Source organism: Haliotis rufescens, unplaced genomic scaffold, assembly GCF_023055435.1.
Source record: "Haliotis rufescens isolate VD_foot unplaced genomic scaffold, xgHalRufe1.0.p SCAF_3, whole genome shotgun sequence".
In the NCBI taxonomy this organism is placed as follows: domain Eukaryota; kingdom Metazoa; phylum Mollusca; class Gastropoda; order Lepetellida; family Haliotidae; genus Haliotis; species Haliotis rufescens.
In genome coordinates this window covers 46,359,178-46,380,263 of record NW_025964001.1, presented here as the reverse complement: position 1 = coordinate 46,380,263, position 21,086 = coordinate 46,359,178, and the positions used below count along the sequence as shown (strand labels likewise).

General features: G+C 40.4%; 1 protein-coding gene across 1 annotated transcript; it reads left to right on the top strand.

The window, feature by feature from the left end:
- The first annotated feature begins 1,041 nt into the window (after nt 1-1,041).
- LOC124124678 (F-box only protein 28-like) lies at nt 1,042-19,331 on the top strand. The gene is made up of 4 exons (XM_046487902.2): nt 1,042-1,174; nt 6,080-6,328; nt 15,182-15,389; nt 15,646-19,331. Exons 1-4 carry the CDS (start codon nt 1,055-1,057, stop codon nt 16,158-16,160), a joined length of 1,092 nt encoding a protein of 363 aa, XP_046343858.1. The 5' UTR covers nt 1,042-1,054; the 3' UTR covers nt 16,161-19,331.
- The last annotated feature ends 1,755 nt before the right edge of the window (nt 19,332-21,086 follow it).

Here is a 21,086-nt window from a genome sequence, read left to right as displayed (position 1 = left end):
ATGGAAAGACGTGTCCTTACAAAGGGTATATTTTATCAATGTCTATGCTATATATACTGTTGACATTATTATTCCACAGCCTGTCTTGTGTATAAATTATATATATATGTGTATATATATGGATGATAGCTGCCCATTTACCTGTTCACCAAAGTACACCTGTACATCAAACATTAAATAAGACCACACCGGTTTTTCCCTCGTGTGATCCGCCCAACCGATATTTCCTGATTCCGAAAATAACATGAAAAATGATTAATTGTTTTTTTTAATAATTCGACGACCAACCTGTACAGTATAATATCAATCGATTTGTCAATGCAAAGGAAGCAACTCTTGACTATAACGCGCAGTTAACATTTTGGGGTAGATGTTTTGGGAAAATTGTTATTTTGTGTATTGTGTGCAGTCAAAACCTACATCGTATCACTTCAGGTGAACTCGAGAAAATTGCTCAATGAAAACTGCGAGACATATCACTATAGACATGATAATTTACCATTTTAGTTGTATTTCCTGTTATCACCTGGTTATGACAATGATCGGAATAACTTGTATCTGAAACTATTAAACATGTTCCAATATATCGTGTTAGATGTAGCTTAAACGAAAAACTCACTTTGAAAATTTCTAACAATTACATAACAATTTTGCATGTTTTTTTTCAGGCCGTCTTTTTTAGGTGTATAGAAAAGACAACCAGAACAATAATCTACAATTAGAAAAAAATGATGTGATTGTTAATTAAAACGGGAACTTTACGGTTGTCTTTTCTTAGTTAAAACAGAGACCATATAATAATCTATTATACGGTCTCTGGTTAAAACCCGTTAAAAAAAAGAACTAGAAACCCGTGTAGAAGATAACACCATTTTAGCTGTTTTATCTACTTGTGTAAAAACTACACTGAGACATATTTGAGCATGACAACTAGAAACCGACTAGATCGGTCTAGTAACTAACTTAAAGACTACGCTTGCGTTGAGGGCATATAAAAATAAAACACAGACTTCATGAATCACATTGAGTTGTCCCCCTTCAAATAATTTATATCATGGCTGAGCCATCTCGCAGCTCGGAAGAGAGATTCAGTCCACTCTTTCAGTTACCTGAACACATTATACAGAATGTGCTGTCTTATCTCACTTACCATGAAATAAGTGAGGGTCGTCGGGTATGCATATTGTGTTATAGTTGTTTGTAAAAACGAGAGAAGCCCGTGGGCTCTTAGACCTTCTGTTTTCGCTCACAGTGCAACCTAAATGTGATTCAACTCGAGCATACATGTACAATGTTGCAAAATGTGGGCGAACATTCTGCGATTGGGATAATTTTCCGTATAATAAAGGGAAAATGTCATACAAGAATACTGAGTAAAAAACTAAATAGAATAGCAATATTCGTAAAAATGTTGTGATGTAAGTTAATATCACGAACGGATCGAATTGCCTTAGAAACGAGTAGATTCTAGTGACAACCCAGTGTATTTGAATTAGGCTACATCACACCAATGAAATGACATGGTTTTTGGATTGTAATGGTGTTGAGTTTGTAATATTCTATATTCTATTGATGACCATAGCATTTCATTGTTTTGTTTTTTTATTTTTAGTCCTGATATTTTGAATCGGTCAATATACCAGTATCACACATGCAGTACAATAACCTGTTAGGTAGCTGTGGGAAATGGAGGAACGTCATCTTTGCATTTTAATTTTTAGTGTAATATGGCAACCCAAACATGGAGGTAAAGTATCATTGTTATCAACAGTTAATACCTCATATTTTCACATGTTCAAATGTATAGCTTATAGTAGAAAATCTCATGAGATTACATGCATCTAATTCATACAAGTTAGTTGGCATAACAAAAATACATGTTCTGGATATGGTTGCCATGGAAACACAGAAATAACTGGCCACTGGACGTAATACATTAAAGCATGATAGTTCACGCAAGCTGGAGTAAAGTATGTAACAATTTCATTTATGAAAAAAGTAGGTAGGCCTGGGACGAGTCCAAATTTACTAGCGAGGTACCCAAACCCCAATTACCCGACCCTACCTATGTACCTGCTGTAGGTCTCAAGAGATGAATGCAGAATGTCCAATTGGGAATTATTTAACCAGAGCCCTGACAATAGATATTTAGATATACTATGAAAAGATCTGGTCATGCAAACACAGAAGTTGGCTGAAGCTTTATCTTTATTCAAACAGATGAAAGTCAGAAAAAATGCATGATTAGTCAGAAAGAAATGCAAACATTAGTGACTACTTGAAGTGTAACCGTGGAGTTCTAGATATTTTTTTTATATTAAACAATGTATCATGTGGCTAACCACGGGTCCGGTTGATCCTATGGGTACCCAGGTCCTACTCAGTACTCACCCACCCCGAGTACCTGAGTTACCTGTCCCAGCCCTCAAGGTAGGTCATCCAGAATAAGTTGAAAGTTTGAGACAGCAGGCAGTGCACAGAAATTGGGAAGACATATTTGGTGTGTTAAAGGTAGAGTGGGTTATGCATGTTGTGCACATGCAGGTCATGACGATGAAATTACTACACTCCCATGGACACACGTGTTGCTCATATTGACATTTTGTTCACATAAACATCACATGGTTTTGATCTTCAATATATTTACAGTTTTTGGCGATACAGAAATCACATAATCATTTATTATGAGGAGTGTAACTACGTCTTTCAAGCTCCAGTTTGGGATTGAAATAATTACACTTAAAGTTTCATATATATAGTGACATTCTACATTCTACATTACATTAAGATATATATATCTTAATGTAATGTAGAATTTCACTTGTTAAATAATGTTCTGTGGTCAGCATAGATTTGACCTGAACATAACTCAATTCAAAGGTAATTCGATTGAAAATGCCAGTCTTGATAGTGATTGTCTAAATGTCAGTCTTGATAGTGATTGTCTAAATGCCAGTCTTGATAGTGATTGTCTAAATGCCAGTCTTGATAGTGATTGTCTAAATGCCAGTCTTGATAGTGATTGTCTAAATGCCAGTCTTGATAGTGATTGTCTAAATGCCAGTCTTGATAGTGATTGTCTAAATGTCAGTCTTGATAGTGATTGTCTAAATGCCAGTCTTGATAGTGATTGTCTAAATCCCAGTCTTGATAGTGATTGTCTAAATGCCAGTCTTGATAGTGATTGTCTAAATGCCAGTCTTGATAGTGATTGTCTAAATGCCAGTCTTGATAGTGATTGTCTAAATGCCAGTCTTGATAGTGATTGGCCGATAGTCTTTTAAGAAATTCAAAAAGGAATAATGTCTTACTCCTGATTTCTTGTATCCAGAGCCGTCCAAAACATAAACAGAAAAAAAATGTTTGTAATTGATGTTGCCCATGTTACTCTGTCCACATCAAGTGATTTCTAACATAAGAAGGCTTGACCAGGTAATCTGTGAGAGTCAAGATGAAGAAATCTGCACCAATATTTCATTGCCCTTGTCATATAGACTGCAGAGGGAGTCTGCCATATTCCCTAAGTACCATGTTATTTAGTGTATTATGAGAGGGATGAAGACATCATTTACATAAAGATATTGGACATTTTCAAATAACTTGTTGTACATTGTCCTCAGAACTTAATGTCTGTAACACAAGCTCTCAATGATAACGCTGTCAACTATTTTAAGATGTCTTGGAATTATATGAATCTATTATTCTTTTCATAGTAGTTGAAATATCTGATTGATTTGTTTGCTTGAGCTGTAAGACTGATGAATGTTTTGCTCCATGACAACTTGAAGTGAAAACTATTTGTTACAATCTATAAAAATTCACAACTTCAGTTCTTTTTCCTTTGATAAAGCATTTTTCATAGCCTTGGGATATTCCGCGTCTTGGAAACACAAATATTTGTGTTTTATTTAAATACTTTCCATTGCACTGGATTCACAAAACGTTTTAAGAATGACTATTTTACGTTGTTGCTGTAAGGCACTGTCCACAGTAGTCGATACAGTGTCTGTCTATGAAAATGAAAATAGATGTGGTATGTCACTAATAATAATTATGCCTTGACCATGTTGACCACCATTTTGTTCCAACATCACTGTGCATTCATTTAAAGAGATAATAAATAGTTTTGGACATTACAGGTGAGACAATCAGAAAAAAACAACCTCCATTCAAACACCTAATGATAACTTATGAATTGTTTGATGGGCATTACTTAGAAGTTGACGGATGACAAAGTAGACACAATTTATGGATAACAACTTCTTTAATACTGTATAGGCGACGTTTCGGCATGGATCCTAATACCGTTGTCAAGCAGGACTGAATGAGGAACATAGTACAGAGTAACAGCAAATGCATGCATGAGTGGGATAACATGAGTAGGTAATGTCAACAGAAGGATAATACTGTCACAATATGATGGACAGAGAACACATAGGTGGAAGCCAATGAGACATGAAGCCAGTAAAACAGGATAAGTTCACATAGGTGTGGTGATTATTGCTTAATTAGTTCATAGTAGGCGGATGGGATGAAATAGCCTTGATCTCTGTTGATTGATGGCTTGTGGCGGCGAATGTGGACTGCTTCTGTTAGTTTTCCTTTAGTGAAGTCATGGAGGTTGTTGGAGAGGATTTGGACATTTTCCCAGTTGATGTTAGGATTGAAGCATTTGCTTATATGGTTCGAGATGGCTGATTTACTATCTGATTTAATGGTTGAGGTTTTGTGCTCTTTGATTTTGGCGTTGATGGGGCGGGATGTTTCACCTACTTAGGATTGTCCACAGTTGCAGTCAATTTTATCAACTACACCTTTAGGCTGTTGTGGTTTGGTAGTGTTCCTGCCGTTGGCGCTTAGAAGGGTATTGAGGGAGGTATTCAACTGAGAAAACATCCAAACAACTTAAGAGTACATCAAAGCTAATAATCAGGGAAAGTTCCTATTTATTCCGACTCGATCCAAATATTTAAAAAGTACATTGTGGTTCTCTCTGTTGAAAGGCTACAACAGATCATGGTGTGAGTGAGAGATATGAATGTAATTGTCTGGTTCATCCTCATTCCTCTGGAACAACACCAGTATAAAGAATTCTGTTGAACACTTTTTTAAAAATAGGTGTAATGTAATGTCTTGTTGATTTCATAAACTCACTTACAATACAGTGTAATCCCGGGGCTTTATTATTTTTCAAATCATCAGTGAAAGGCATGTTAAGATCATCTCCTATGTCTGCGGTAGAGGAAGCTGGATCCCCATCATGTGTATCTGTTATCAGAGTCATAATCACTGTCAGTGTGTTTCTCAGAACAGATTTAAACATGACCAAGCCACTGCTATGGTGTAACAACATTGGAGATTCCTGAAGGACATCTACATTTTTTTATAGTTTTTCAAAATAACCTGGGGTTCCTTGCCAGCTAATTCCACATTTCGTTTCTTGTTATAATCTTCTCTTTGGGTAGAAGTTAAAGTTTTAAGCAATTTATATTGAACTTTGAAGTTGACTTAGAGCTGCATTTTACCACTGTTGTATAAACTTAAAGTAGAAACCAAACTGTATTTCAGATTGAAGAAAAATTTGTAGGCTGGAATGAAAATGTACAGAGGTGCACCTTACACCCAATTCATCACAATATTTACTATAAGTGAAGGTCAAAAGTAGCCTTTTCAATATGGTTTCTATGGAAACCAATTAAACTTTAGACGTTTTCTCAATACAATAGATGATGATCCATGCTGAACTGATGAAATCTGGCATCTATGTTCCTACCAAGGAGAATCAGTAATGTTTAAGATCATTGTGATCTGAAAGTAGATTTATATCTGATCCATCTACTGTTTCATTCATATAAATTCACTAAAGTAAACATGATAAGATATAGTTTTTCTCCTTTTCTCAAAATCAGTTGCACCGAAGTTTCTATAATGGATGTTAATGACTCTTTTTGTCAAATTGAAAATAAATAACTTGATTGGACATTAGTATAGGATTTGAAAGAAGTGTTCAAATCGTGTTGTGAGTTTCCACCCTTTGTGGTGAGTTCTGTGATGACGGACAGATCTGGGATTGCTTCAGGTGTGCCAGTACTTCAACCGCTGCTGCCAAGAACTGCTTACACAGGGCTTCAATCAAATTGACAAGTTCCATGCACAGATACAGAAGGAGGTCAAGTCCAAGTTGCCGCGTCGGGAATCGGAGCGACGCAACCACGAACTGTCCCGCCATGTTGACATCCTGTCGGCAGTGGAGACAAGGTTGTCCCTGCTGTCCATGACCTACTCCAAGTACATAGACCACGGCCTCTGCTGCTTCATCCCAGGCAAGGTGAGTTGCAGTGGGGAGTCATCAATAGGAAGTATGCCAATTTATGCTGGGTTGAGGTAAGATTTAAGGTATGCCAGAGACATGATCCACAAAGCGTTCATAGCCAAAGGTGATCGTAACTCCCATACTTTAACAATAGCTTAAGATCGTTGTAGTGTTAAGGTCGCTTTGTGGAACAGGACACAGGTCTCTAAACTGTTGTTAATTTTACTTTGAACAATGAACGGCAAGTTTCCTTATTACCATCAAGTATTATTACATGACAAGTCGTAACATGACATCAGATAGTACTTGCAGCAGAGCCCATTTAATCTGATGCAATCTAATGGACATCCATAGTTACCTGTTAGAAATTTTTCAGTATGCCAAGAGCCTAGTGTGTAGTCAAAAGATATTCAGTCACAAATATTTATCAACCATACAACTGGAGACAAATAAGATCTTTATTATCCTGACTCAGCACTTTTCAATTTCCTTTTAAAATTTGATTCTAAAACACAGAACCTAGAACGCGCTTCTTCCTCCTCTGGGGCGCTCCTTGTCCTTGGTTACCAGTTAGGAGTTATCTGTCCCTGATTCATTCACTTCCTTCTCATAGCACACTGTGATAAATGCGTGTTTGCAATTTGGATTCTATTTCCTCGTTTTTATGATTTGTTGAAGTTCTAAATGAACGCTTCTATATCAGGTACCCTTTTTGGAGGATGCTACATATGCGGGATGTTTTCATTTAGCCTTTTGCATATTATATTACCTTGTGTCTTGGGAATATTATTTTATTTTGTTTCCATAGAATGGCACAGATCAAGTAGCAGTCGACAGCATTAACTTTGACAGACACATAAGCATTGGACGTGGAACAGGCGCTTTGCCACAAGCAAGCTCTTACCCTACGTCTGATGGTGTCCATCAGAATCTGCTGCATCCCTGGATGTGGCCCATGGCTTACTGACTGCAGAGTCAACCTCCACCAAGGTGGATGGTCATATATAGTAGGCATTGGGTTGGAGCCACATAACCCAAAGAAATCAAGAGCTGATGATTCAAACAGCCTATTTCGGTGTGGGATCCAACTGTTTACCGAAACAACACCACTATGGTGTAAGGCTATCAGCATAAACATCCTTCTCCATGTTACTACTACCAGGGCTGCTATAGTTTTATAACCTGTCACCACAGGTTCCTCCACATTGTGGATGGGCGATGCCTGCATCGACTTGGGTGTTTGTGCGACAGTCGCCTCTTTGCAGCTACTCCACTGGCAATGGTTAACTAGTTAGTGACTACACTTTCTACGTCTATCTTGATATGTACTGACATCAGTTCCTCTAGTGGCACGTTCCCTGGCGCTGGTTCAACCAGTGATGACTTCTTTAAAGTGGGGATATACTACCTCGACAACCTTAGCGCCTTGTTTGGTGTCTCAAATGATAACATTCCACAGGTGTCAATGTGCTCTCTGGATTCTTCCCCTGCAATTTAATCAGAGACTAGGCAATGACTTATGTATTAATAAGTGACTTGTTGCCAGTACAGGACAATTGGCGTCTGTAGTCACCGACTGTCACAGAAATATTGTCTCTTGTTGGTGGCAGATTAATGTCAGCATCTTCCGTTAACTACCATATTTTCTTGAGTATAGTGCGCACCCATGTATAATGCGCACCCCCCTCTAGCGGATTCAATATTTGGGAAAAAAAAGAAATTTGAATATTATGCGCAGAAAAAATTTACACCGTACCCCTTCAGCGAAGTCCGGCAAACGAACGGGTGATGAGAAACTTTGTCAGTACAAATTCGAAATTTGAGATAAAAAATCACCAGACATGTTGATTTACCGTTTAAATTGTATTTTTCGTTCAGCTAGGCATTGTTTTATATCAAGGGATTAAGATTACCTTGTGTATTTTCTCGTAAACTAAGCCAGACACAGCATTCAGCTGTACACACGGTTTCTTGGAATCTACCGGTGAATCGGTCAAGACACACCCAATGATATAACTTTACAGTATTTTAATGCAAGGATCGGCAAAAGTTGTATCTGAAACTATTTTTTTATCAGGAATAATATATTCCAATATCTTGTTAATTTAGATGCAGCTTTTACTAAACATATTTAAAATAATAATAACCCTAAGCGAAGCAGCTGATCGCTATTGCCTTGTATTATTTTTTACATGGAACCAGTCTGAACAGTCACCGTCAAGGGTCCCGTGCAAGTGATCGCATGATCGCGAGAATTACGTGTTGACACAGAATCGTCCAACAAAACAATTTTACTTTTAACGAATCAAAGTATGGCATTTATGATATATGTATCCATTCTCTGTCAACTAAACTTCGTTTCAAGGTGTCAATAGCGGTAATCTGACCGTGGTTGCTGTTAATAACGGTGAGTTGTGCGATCTTCCGATTGCTTCACACACGATTTTGCCGAAATTAATTAAAACAATATTAAAAGGAATTTTGAATAAAATTAATGAAGTAAGTTACAAACATAAGTCCAGATATACAAAGAACACTTTTTATAGCCAGACAGTGTAATTACATGAATAATTTGCGAACTTCAGTATTGATTTGTTGACATGGTATTTCCGGTGTTACGTGCTCACAGTAATGTCTTTCCATGGGGGAAAAAACATCCAAACTCATAATTTGTGTATAATGCGCACCCCCTTCTACACAGCTGTGTTTTTTGGGAAAAAAGTGCACACTATACTCAAGAAAATATGGTATGACTTGAGAGGCTCAGCATGATCAGCTCATGCCAGGAAGCGCTGAGCAGACTTGACCTGTTGCAATGTGTTGTCTTGTTGTAAACGGCCTAGAAGTGAGCTGTCATTGTGCGAGGGATACATGGCCCATTCCATTCTGATATTGCGTGGTATATGCCAACTTAACAACCTTATAGTGCTTTTTCAGACAAGTTGGACACTGACAAGAATGACTGTCAGCAGGAAGAATGTTTCTCATACAGGCATACCACTGAGTGTTCCTGTTTGTGAAACTGATGATAGATTAAACCAAGAAGTTGGGACCTGGTCTCATTTCAGTCACTTCATGACATAGGAGCTCCGTTCAACCCCGCATGGGCCACCTAATGATCTACTGGGCATCTTCTGGATGTTATAGGCTATCAATTGGCATTTTCAGGCAGCTGATGGCAGCTTCCCTGCTGTGCAGGAAGGCTACTGCTGGATATGTCAGCTTCTGTCCTGTAAATATAGGGGCTAGTATAGGTCTTCAGCAACCCATGCTTTGCTGTAAAAGGTGACTATGCTTGTTGTAAGCGGCGAATAACAGGATCGGGTGGTCAAGCTTGCTGACTTGGTTGCATGTCATTGTATCCCAATTATGTGGATCGATGCTTATGATATCAATCACTGGAATGTCTGGTCCAGACATCGTTATTTACAGACCGCTGTCATATAGCTGGAATATTGCTGAGTGCAGCATTAAATAACAAATAAACAATCAAACAAAGATATCAGCTTCCACTCTTACATAGATGACTGCATCTTCAGTGACCAGGGTCCCAAGGTTCTAGTTGAACACATTGCTTTTTCCAGGCACCTGTTGTCCCAGCTTGCAGGGCTGATCAACTTTGAAAAATCGGATTTGGTTTCATTGCAGTCTCAACAGTTCCTTGAAAGGTCTATTTGACACCAGTTGGTGATGACTAATGGACTGATGACTGATGATATAATCATCAGTTCTGCTGGCTGGTCTAGATTGTATGAATACAGTCGTTAAACCCGTAACTATCGTTCTGAGTTAAAGTTTTTGAGGGTGCATGATCAGAAAACACATTCCGACTGTCACTTTCATAATCTGGTAAGCGATGCTCTGATTGGTCGGATGAAAGGTCGTTCTGACGTGACCCCTAATGGGATGTCCTCTGACCTTTGTTTAGGGGTAGCGAGAACTGAGGTCTGATTTTAATGAGATGGCACATCGTCGTTTCCTCCGCTTCATCTTTCAGGGCCAGCACTTTCAGTGGAAAATGCCTCCATTTGGCATTTCCACGGCTCCGTGGTTATTCACACGTATAACCCATCCCATTGTTGCGTTCCTTCGCCGCAGGGGGATTCGGTTCGGAGCCTACCTCGACGACTGCATCCTCGGTCACGGCGTCAATCAAACCTTGATTCTTCAGCGCAATTTCACCCTCTGCCTCCTCCATCGGTTGGGTTGGATCATCAATATGAAGAAATCGGATCTGACTCCCTCTCGCCATCTCACTTTCATAGACGATCTCTTTCTGACAGACCTCTCCTTGATACAAGTTCTGGGGTGAGGAGAGCCCTCTCTCAACCTCTCGATCTCCGTCAGTGGCAGAGCCTTCTCAGGCTGTTGTCCTCAGCTCAGGATCTGACGTCAAGGGGTCGTCTTCAACTGCGTCCCCTTCAGCAGTTTCTCCTGCCATTTCTGCACAGAGATCTGTCTGTACCCCTTCTTCCTCTGCCAAGGGACTTACATCCGTTCCTGGAGTGGTGGCTAGTCACATCGAACGTCTTGAGTGGTTCCTCTATGACAAGCTTTGAGGCCTCTCACCACGTTTAGCGTGTCTCCAGAAGTCACTGATCGCTAAAGGTTTTTCAGCTCCTGCTGCGGCGGCTGTTTCCAGAGCTCAACGTTCCTCCACTTGCTCCCTATATGATGACAAGTGGCGGTCGTTCCAGGCCTTCTGCTTGTCCAGGCACATCGTTCCAGTGAAGGCTACCGTTCCACAAGTGGCTGACTTTTGGGTTTTCCTTCGCCAATCCCATCATCTGGCTGGTTTCACAATTGCGACCTATCTTGCTGCCCTCAATTCTGTCCTCAAGATCGCTAGAGGTTCCAGCCTATCATCGGTTGGGATTTCAATGTTGTTTTGCAGGATTCACGCCAGGCTCTGTAAGAGCCACTTGCGTCTCGTTTGAAGATTTCACCTTGAAGATTTGCTTTCTCCTGGCCCTTGCAACAGCTGCCAGGGTTAGCGAGCTTCGTGCCTTGGATGTGACCCGTGTCCGGTTCAACCAGCGTCCTCACGGTTTGGTTCACCTTGGCCTTTGTTAGGACTTTATTGCCAAAAACCAACTGCCCGGCCAACCCGATCGACAGTTTCACGTCCCGTCTCTTTCGGAGATCGCCGGCCCGGATGATGACCTGGAGCTCGCCCTCTGCCCAGTTCGGTCCAGAGGGCTTATCGTTGTGCTGACTTACCACCACCAACAGCCTCCAATCCACATGAGATCTGTGCCGTCTTCTTCGCTGACCCTCCATGCTAAAGTCTCCGTCCGATCCATCATGGAGGGGTGCTTCTGGTCATCTACTACTGTCTTCACCAGCCATTATCTTTGCAACATTTCGGTGGAGGATGCCGAGGGTAGGCATAGCTTTGGACCACTTGTCCTGGCCCAGCAGCTGACCAACCCCCGACACCATTAACTGTCCTCAAGATCACTAGAGGTTCCGAGGAACGTGGCTGTCTGCGGCCCCACTGGCCCAGCTGACGCCTATTGCCAAGGTAGGACCATCCTTTGTGCTGTTCCTCTTGGGTTGCTGGGTACTGTTATGTCGGTACCTAGTAAAGTTTTGGTCCCGTTTTTCCCCCTCATTTTGAGCCGGATACCTTACTTTTACCCTCTGTCAAGCATTGTTCTCTCTACTGTCAGACGACCATTCTGTTCCGAGAGGGCTTGACCTGCATCATCTTATCCCCTTGCCTGCCGTTATGGGAGACACTACCTTGCTGGCGCACGCTGGGTTTCCTGCCAGACGGTTTAGTTGTGCTTCTTCAGGGTGCCTGGCGCTTCTCACGGTAAGCCCGCCTTCAATCAGTCGAATAAAGCACTGTGTAGCATCAGGTGAGTTAAAACATGAGCATTTCTGATTAAATGCAATGTTTTTATACTTACCTGATGCTACACCTATAGGCCCACCCAGACGCTGTCCTCCTCCTCCGCCTTACCGTTGGTGCCACTGTGTACTCTACGTCTGATGTCATCCAGTGAAGAATATGAGGAGTAGGGGCCAAGGGGGACAACTCGTGGATGCCTAGGCACAGGCTGTAGTCTGCTTAAACTGTCTCTTTGTTCCAGTACTGTCTGTTTGTATAAGGTAGGGAAGCTAAAGCACTGTGTAGCGTCAGGTAAGTATAAAAACATTGCATTTAATAAGAAATGCTCATTTTCGAACATATAATCTCTGAAAAACTGCTGTGTGTTTCAACTTAGCACAACATGTCATCACTGAGCCATGACATGCCATGGATTTGTTGTACTGGCTTCAACTTGGAGCCCCGGTCCTCCAGAAGTCGATCACTATAAGCCACTGCTCAGGGCATTGCCAGATATTTTCCTTGTGTCCTATGTGGCTCAATAAATATTCTGAAGCATTGTTGGGCTCGAGTTGTTATGCACTATTTCCAATGGTATTAGAAGCCGCACAGGTACTCGACCATGGAGCATAGCTTTGCAGCATGTTAGAGTAAGAGTGTTACAGGTGATACAGGATCAGTGAAGAGGGTGCCCTGCTAAACATAGTCTAATCCAGACATAGTCCGCCTGGTTACCAATACCACAAGCTGCAGGGCCCGCCATCATCTGTGAGATAAGTGCAGTGTGAGGATAAGAAAAAATGTACATGAAGTTGGATATTCATGGTACATGTATTAGTATACTTACCCTGATACAAAGTCTCAAGCCCACCCATCCATCCATCCATCATCTGACGATCAAGCCCATTATAGATGAAAAGGCAGTGAAGGGATCAGAGACAGACACCCCGGAGAAGGCAGAGGCATGTTTCAATTATTGTTTCGGACTCTCTATTGTAGGGTCAGAGCTCAGAAGGAAATTGCTAAGTGTTGTGTCTGGATAAGTTATATCATGGATATCCAAATTTATAGAGTTTGTGTTGCAGTAAAGGTAGAGATGTGACTTTTTTAGACCCATAATACTTTGAAAATGAGGAAGACTATTATTAATTATTGTATTATTATTCCCCGCCCAACGAAGTTGGCGGGGGATATAGAAACGGGCTCCGTCCGTACGTCCGTCACGTTTCGTTTCCGGAGCATAACTCATAAACTGTTCAAATTTTTTCATCAAACTTTGCAGGTCTGTCAGGTACATGCTGAACTGGTGCCTTTTGCTATTTAGAAATTTTAGAAATTTTTATTTTTTACGTTTCCATGGCAACAAGGTGGACTTAGGTTCTGTGAGGGTAGGGTTCGTTTCCGGAGCATAACTCATAAACCGTTCAATATTTTTTCATCACACTTTGCAGGTCTGTCAGGTACATGCTGAACTGGTGCCTTTTGCTATTGAGAAATTTTAGAAATGTTTATTTTTTACCTTTCCATGGCAACAAGATGGACTTAGGTTCTGTCAGGTGCATGCTGAACTGGTGCCTTTTGCTATTGAGAAATTTTACAAATGTTTATTTTTTACAATTTCCATGACAAGTTCCACCTCGGTTAAAAAAGGTTAGGGTTTGTTTAGATTTAATTATGTCATAAATTCTGCAACAGGGGTGGGGGATATAGCCACGTTAGTGGCAAACTCTTGTTATTATTGTTATTTACAGATTAAAATTAAAAATAAATTGAGTGATCCTGGCACAGTCAGGCTGGTTAGTGTCATCATCAGCTCAGGGCCCTTGCCCCCTCTACACACAGCCCAGACAACGAATGGGCTTCTCCCAGGAAGCGATGCCTAGTCAAACCCACCAAGAACTTTTCGGAGAATGTGAAGACTCCCCAATACTGCAGCCTTCTGCATTACCAGGATTGTCAGAAGGGCTGTGTTCCTGGTAGCAAACCCGGGTACTCTCCCAATGTCAGTCAACAGATTGGGAGGTACCAAACCTAAGGCACCGAGAACAATGGGGAGTCAGACAACTTGGTACTTGGGATGCAAGTGTGACATTTCAAAAGCGAGGTCCGCATATTTGCCATGTTTTTCCTCATGTTGTCAATCACATTAGTGTCAAAAGGGACAGAAATTTCATTGATATAAATGATTTCATTGGATTTATCAAAAAGGACAAGATCAGATTTGTTGGCCTGGATACGTCTGGGGCTGTAAATGGGCCTATTCCAAAGAATTTTGTATTTATCATTTTCCATGATGCCCTCTACATATTCTGGGTCGTACCTAGGATGGACCTGTGTCAAAACCACACGCATGGCGAAAACGGTAATAAAATGATCAAGCCACTCCATCATGGCATTTAAGATACTGTGTTTGTGCCAAAGCTGGGCATCCAATGACAATGTGTTGGACAATCTCATTAAATTACATAATCTACAATTCATATTTACATTTTGATGCAAAATAACACGTTGACTGTTTCGAGTGGGAAGTGACTGGTCCTGAGCAGCAAACAAAGCCTTCTGTTTCACTTTTCAGGCCAGACAACTTCATCCAAACGAAGGACTCTGCAGGATTGCTGATCTTCTCAACACACTGCACATAAACTCGATGCAGTGGTCGTTCAGATAGCCTCTCTAAAAACTTATTATTATTATTATTATTATTATTATTATTATTATTATTATTATTATTATTATTATATGTTAGTTGTTTACTAATAATGTCAATACATGTGTCATAGTTATGGATGATTATTTTAATATTGGGGCATGTTAACTATTACACTAGTATTGTGATGGGTCAAAACACTGGGGGGACATTGTTGCAGTGGTATGATGACAATCTTCCTACAATGCAGACTTCCTGGCTTTGTTCCACATGATGTCCACCTTTTCTTGGGTCCTGTAGTTATGGAGGTGTTTAAATGTATAATGTGTCTCTTTCAACCTAATGTTTTTGGGATAAGCTGGCAATATATGCATGTTGCTTCCAGGTTTTGGATGAGCTGTTCACACTCCTCAAGAAGTTGCAGGAGAAGAACTCACAGCCACCAAGAGCTCATGAGTTCCTACAGGAGCTCCGTGACATCTCCTCCATGGCCATGGAACACTTTGAAGAACACATCATCCCAGCACTTAAACAACAGCTGCCTGCAGGCTCCCTCTCACTGGCCTTGCCAGATCCATTCTCTCCAGACCAAGGTAGACAAACACTTCTCTTTCAGAGATTAGACAAGATCATGGAAATAATTCCAACAAATATCAGTCTATCTCAGGAGAAGGTCAAATAACAAAGTAGGATACGAATCAAGTCATCAGGTTTATTTCTTAATCGTGTTAATGATTTTGCTGGAAATTGCCCTTGTTTTGTTTCTGAAACCAATCCTTGCACCCCTAGTCAAGTTCTTTCTCAAAGTCATACCCCTAAAAATGTGTGTTCATATTGTTTTCTGTCCAGGCTCGCCATCCTCCATGGTCCACTTCTCAACGCCCACAATGTCTCGTATGCCGTCGCTGCGCCAAGAGCTCCTGCGCTTGCAGCATCAGATGCGTGTCCAAAGTGGTAGTGTGCAGTCCTACAAGAAGGAGCTGACAGAACAGAAGAACAAGATGGTGGAGCAACGGAAGATTAACTTGGAGCAGGAGAAGAAACTGCTGGAACAGGATCGCAAACTACAGGAACAAAGTCGAATCATATCTGAGCAGAATATCCGCATCGATAGACTGGAGAACTCCATCAGTGACTTGAACAACAGGCTTGCCACAGTGTACAAGCGGGTGAGTGACAGCGATGTGATGGCTGACATTGCTGGGCCTGTTGGTCCCACACACAGGCGAAAGTGTAAGAAGTCCAACCAGGAGGTACAGAAGATTACAATCAAAACTCGCCAGAAGAGAAAGCAAGAGTGTGACCTTGCCGAGGAGGCATGTGGAAGAGGCAAAGTCAAAAGCCTGAAGAGAAAGAAATATTGACAACTGTGATGTGGTGTGAAAGGAGTGAAACAGTTCATCATGATATACCACACCATGACATGATCCACACTACAAACCATTTCCACCACAGAATCAAAATTGGTAATCAACATATCTCTCCATAAAGAATTCACAGTCAGTTAGATGTTCAACATTATCATTGATCAAGGGGTGAAATGATACAGCAAGGTCACGAAACATTATGTATCACGAAACATACGTCACAATGCGATACATATCGCGATACGCATATTTATGTCAAATCGCATGGAAACGTCTTGCAATAAATATTTCATAGCAGGTTCATAAGGAAAAGCAATCTGTAGACACATTTCCGTAGTGGCTTTTTTTTGTAGTGACCTTGAAACACTAATTATCCCCCGACACAAAGTGGGATGGGGGATATAGGAACAGAGTTCGTCCGCCCGTCTGCTTCTCAATGTGGACATATTTTCTCAAAAACTATTCAAGTTATAGAAATGAAGTTTTACGCACTGATGCTACTGGTCATGATCTCAAATGAGTTTTTGTCATTCACTCATTTTATGGCCCTTGTTCCATGCTTTTCAACTTCAAATGTGCCCAAATGCGTGGGGAATAGTGATAAATGCTTTGCGATTTTTGACTGACAAAAAAGCAGTTTTTAAACAAGTAGTAAGTAATATTCTTTAGCAAGTGCGTCATCTTGTATCATTACAGAGAAAAATATTGTATCATCGTTGCATGAAAAGTCATGGTGCACCGATGTATCGTTTCACCTCTAGTTGACGTGAGGTTTATCTTGATTATATTAAACTTCCTACAAGTAAACAAGCTCAAACCGTGTTTAAGAAATACAATTTAAAACAGTCCTTCAACATAACAGAGGAAAATTGTATTGTACTGCATGTCAGAAAATGAAGCAGATATTTCAAAGAGCTGTAACCCATCACATATATATCTTGAGTTGTGAGTGAATCTTGCCATTGATGTTGTTCCTCTATTTAGCATATTATGCGTTCATGTAAAGAGGTGGTGTGTGAGCTGCATGTACCATCTTATGCCAAGAAAATAATTCTACACATACATAATAGGGCTGGGACGCTACACCATCTGTGCGATCCGATACGTAACATGATACTTTGCTCACGATCCGATACGTATCATAATACTTACACATGCTCTTAAGCACATAAGCCATCTTTTCAATAGACAGGATGGCCATATATCTGGCACACTAACGATTTACAGTTGGCAGTGTTAGTATGGCGCAATTGATGAAAATATTTACATTTTTCACTACTCAGCATCACAAGTAATTAGTGTATGGTGTAACATGTATTAAGGAATATACTTAAGGTAAGAATCAATACTTTTTACTTAGTGTGCAATTGTGATCGATACTTGTATCGAGAAGTAAGTGTATCGTCCCAGTACTAATAAAAAAGTGGAGTAGCGTAATGTGCCATGGTCACTAAATGTTATGCCATCATGTTACTGTCAAGGAGACATCCCCAGAAATCAACTCGATGTACACTTCAGTCATTTTAGATCAACAGTTAGAGAATTAATGGAACCTGACTTATAGTGTATCCCAAACTTAAGGAGGAAATCTGTAGATACTGTAAGAAAAGTCAAGAGGCAGTGAACACATAAACAGTGATTGACTGTGGAGCTGAAGGGAGGTACTAATTTGCTTTTTAGACATTGTATAGGTAGTAGTTCACATCATCCATTACTATAGAAGGTGTAACTGCTGATTTATTTGAACCAGGTGGCCTCAACCATCAGACTGTATGTATAGACTGTGATTGGATGCAAACAAATTAAAGTCTATAAAATGTAGTAGAGACAATTCAAAGAAGTCAAAGAGACAGTCCTGTTACATATCTTTGTAATACACTGACAATCTTTCCATCCTGACAACATTCACAGCCCAGTTTATGACTTCCAGTTTTGATTGGAACTCCCAAGGTTTCCTTTTCCAACTGTAGTTTGCAAGCCATACTTTGTCCAGTAGTCATGTGTGGTAAACATGGTAAGAGAAGGAACTAGAAGCATTACGGTGTTTTCTTTGATGGTCAAGTTATAGAGATTTTTAAACAAGCATGTGTGTCATACTGATTTTACGAAATGAGTGTCTGAATTCTCGTATTGCCCAAACCAGAGTGTGGGTAATACATGGATTCTTACACGTTTTGTAAAATCAGTATTACACACATGCAAGTGTAATAATTTCTTTATTACCCATTATTTCATAATCCTTTAGGGCTCCCTTGTAGAAAAATGCACTGATCATGACCACCAACTTAGAAAACCACAATTGTCAAATGATGTCAACAGTCTTCAGCTATGTTTTTTTCTAGTGTGTGGACACTTCTGCCTAACTTGACAGTACAATTCAAATGACATCAACAATGTCGAGGTGACGGAAACAATACACTGGTGTGCAGGAAGTGATATTTGCACCAGTGCCCATACAGTTTTTATCAACTCGGTAATTTCTATCCAAGTAATAATGGGTAATAATGATAATTAGCCCTCATGGTTTTGTGAAAGTACATGCATAATATGTCCTGCTTCTAGACATTTACGAAGTGATGAGTGTGTGTCCCGTCTGCTGTGCAGTGCGCCTTGGTTGATCCACAAGTGCATGATCATATTTTCACTTGCCCTTTTGTCAAGTTATGAAATATGTTTCAGAATAACCCTTTTGTTAAATTTCAACACCTTTTTAAGGAAAGACTGTAGATTGCTATTGCACAATATCTCATAATTCTTTTGAAACTTACTCCAATGTTCTGAAGTGCTTAGATTTCAACATTATACTTTCATCATGTAATACTTAATACAATATCAACAATTTGGAGATGTTTATCTGCTTGTGTTTAGTAAACTGCCCTAAATTTGGCAAAAGTAAATAAGTGCTGTGGTTGAAAACATGCTTATTTGGAACATCCTTTTTTTCATTCACTAAACCTTATGGCATCAAGAACTGATGAGAATAGAGTTATGGTTTACCCTGAGGATCTGAGAATGGATTGGAACATATCCAAGTTTACATTTGGAACATTTTGTTCATGTTTTCCTTCAGATGAAATTGGGATTGCATTGTGAATGTGCATTATTATTTGCAAATTTGGTTGAGTTATATTTTGCAAAACAAATATGAATTAAATATAAAGAGTGCTACTTTGTTTTTTATTTCAAGTTTGTGTCATGAAAAATTACACATTTTAAGCTTCTATTCATAAGACAACCAAGATGTCACACAAACAGCAAAGTCACACTTTAACAGAGTACTGAGAACCCAAGTCCCAAGTGAATGGCTTCATGAGGCCAGGAATGTTACATACCCAAACTAGGGGATGACTTGACAGGCCAGGTATGTTATCTACACAAACTAGGGGATGACTTGACAGGCCAGGTATGTTATCTACACAAACTAGGGGATGACTTGCCAGGCCAGGTATGTTATCTACACAAACTAGGGGATGACTTGACAGGCCAGGTATGTTAACTACCCAAACTAGGGGATATCTTGATGTGCCAGGTATGTTATCTACCCAAACTAGGGGATGACATGATAGGCCAGGTATGTTAACTACCCAAACTAGGGGATGACTTGATGGGCCAGGTATGTTATCTACCCAAACTAGGGGATGACATGACACGTCACGTATGTGAACTACCCAAACTAGGGGATGACTTGATATGCAAGGTATGTTATCTACCCAAACTAGGGGATGACTTGATGGGCTTAGGTATGTTAACTACCCAAACTAGGGGATGACTTGATGGACCCATGAAAGTTAACTACCTAAACTAGGGGATGACATGATAGGCCAGGTATATTATCTACCCAAACTAGGGGATGACTTGATGGACCCATGAAAGTTAACTACCTAAACTAGGGGATGACATGATAGGCCAGGTATGTTAACTATCCAAACAAGGGTATGACTTGACAGGCCAGGTATGTTATCTACCCAAACTAGGGGATGACATGATAGGCCAGGTATGTTATCTACCCAAACTAGGAGATGACTTGATTGGCTCAGGAATGTTAACTACCCAAACTAGGGGATGACTTGATTGGCTCAGGAATGTTAACTAACCAAACTAGGGGATGACATGATAGGCCAGGTATGTTAACTAGCCAAACTAGGGGATGACTTGACACGTCACGTATGTGAACTACCCAAACTAGGGGATGACTTGATATGCAAGGTATGTTATCTACCCAAACTAGGGGATGACTTGATTGGCCCAGGAATGTTAACTACCCAAACTAGGGGATGACTTGATTGGCTCAGGAATGTTAACTACCCAAACTAGGGGATGACTTGACAGGCCAGGTATGTTAACTATCCAAACTAGGGTATGACTTGAGAGGCCAGGTATGTTATCTACCCAAACTAGGGGATGACTTGCCAGGCCAGGTATGTTAACTACCCAAACTAGGGGATGACCTGACAGGCCAGGTATGTTATCTACACAAACTAGGGGATGACTTGACAGGCCAGGTATGTTATCTACACAAACTAGGGGATGACTTGATATGCAAGGTATGTTATCTACCCAAACTAGGGGATGACATGACAGGCCAGGTATGTTAACTACCCAAACTAGGGGATGACTTGACCTGTCACGTATGTGAACTACCCAAACTAGGGGATGACTTGATATGCAAGGTATGTTATCTACCCAAACTAGGGGATGACTTGATGGGCTCAGGTATGTTATCTACCCAAACTAGGGGATGACTTGACACGTCACAAATGTGAACTACCCAAACTAGGGGATGACTTGACAGGCCAGGAATGTTAACTACCCAAACTAGGGGATGACTTGATTGGCTCAGGAATGTTAACTACCCAAACTAGGGGATGACTTGATAGGCCAGGTATGTTAACTATCCAAACTAGGGGATAACTTGATGGGTCC

Bases quoted from the DNA above. Each gene is read 5' to 3' on its own strand.
- LOC124124678 (XM_046487902.2), top strand. From the start codon at position 1,055: ATGGCTGAGCCATCTCGCAGCTCGGAAGAGAGATTCAGTCCACTCTTT. The intron at 6,329-15,181 runs GTGAGTTGCAGT...TGTTGCTTCCAG, and splicing joins GCTGCTTCATCCCAGGCAAG to GTTTTGGATGAGCTGTTCAC. The intron at 15,390-15,645 runs GTAGACAAACAC...TTTTCTGTCCAG, and splicing joins TCCATTCTCTCCAGACCAAG to GCTCGCCATCCTCCATGGTC.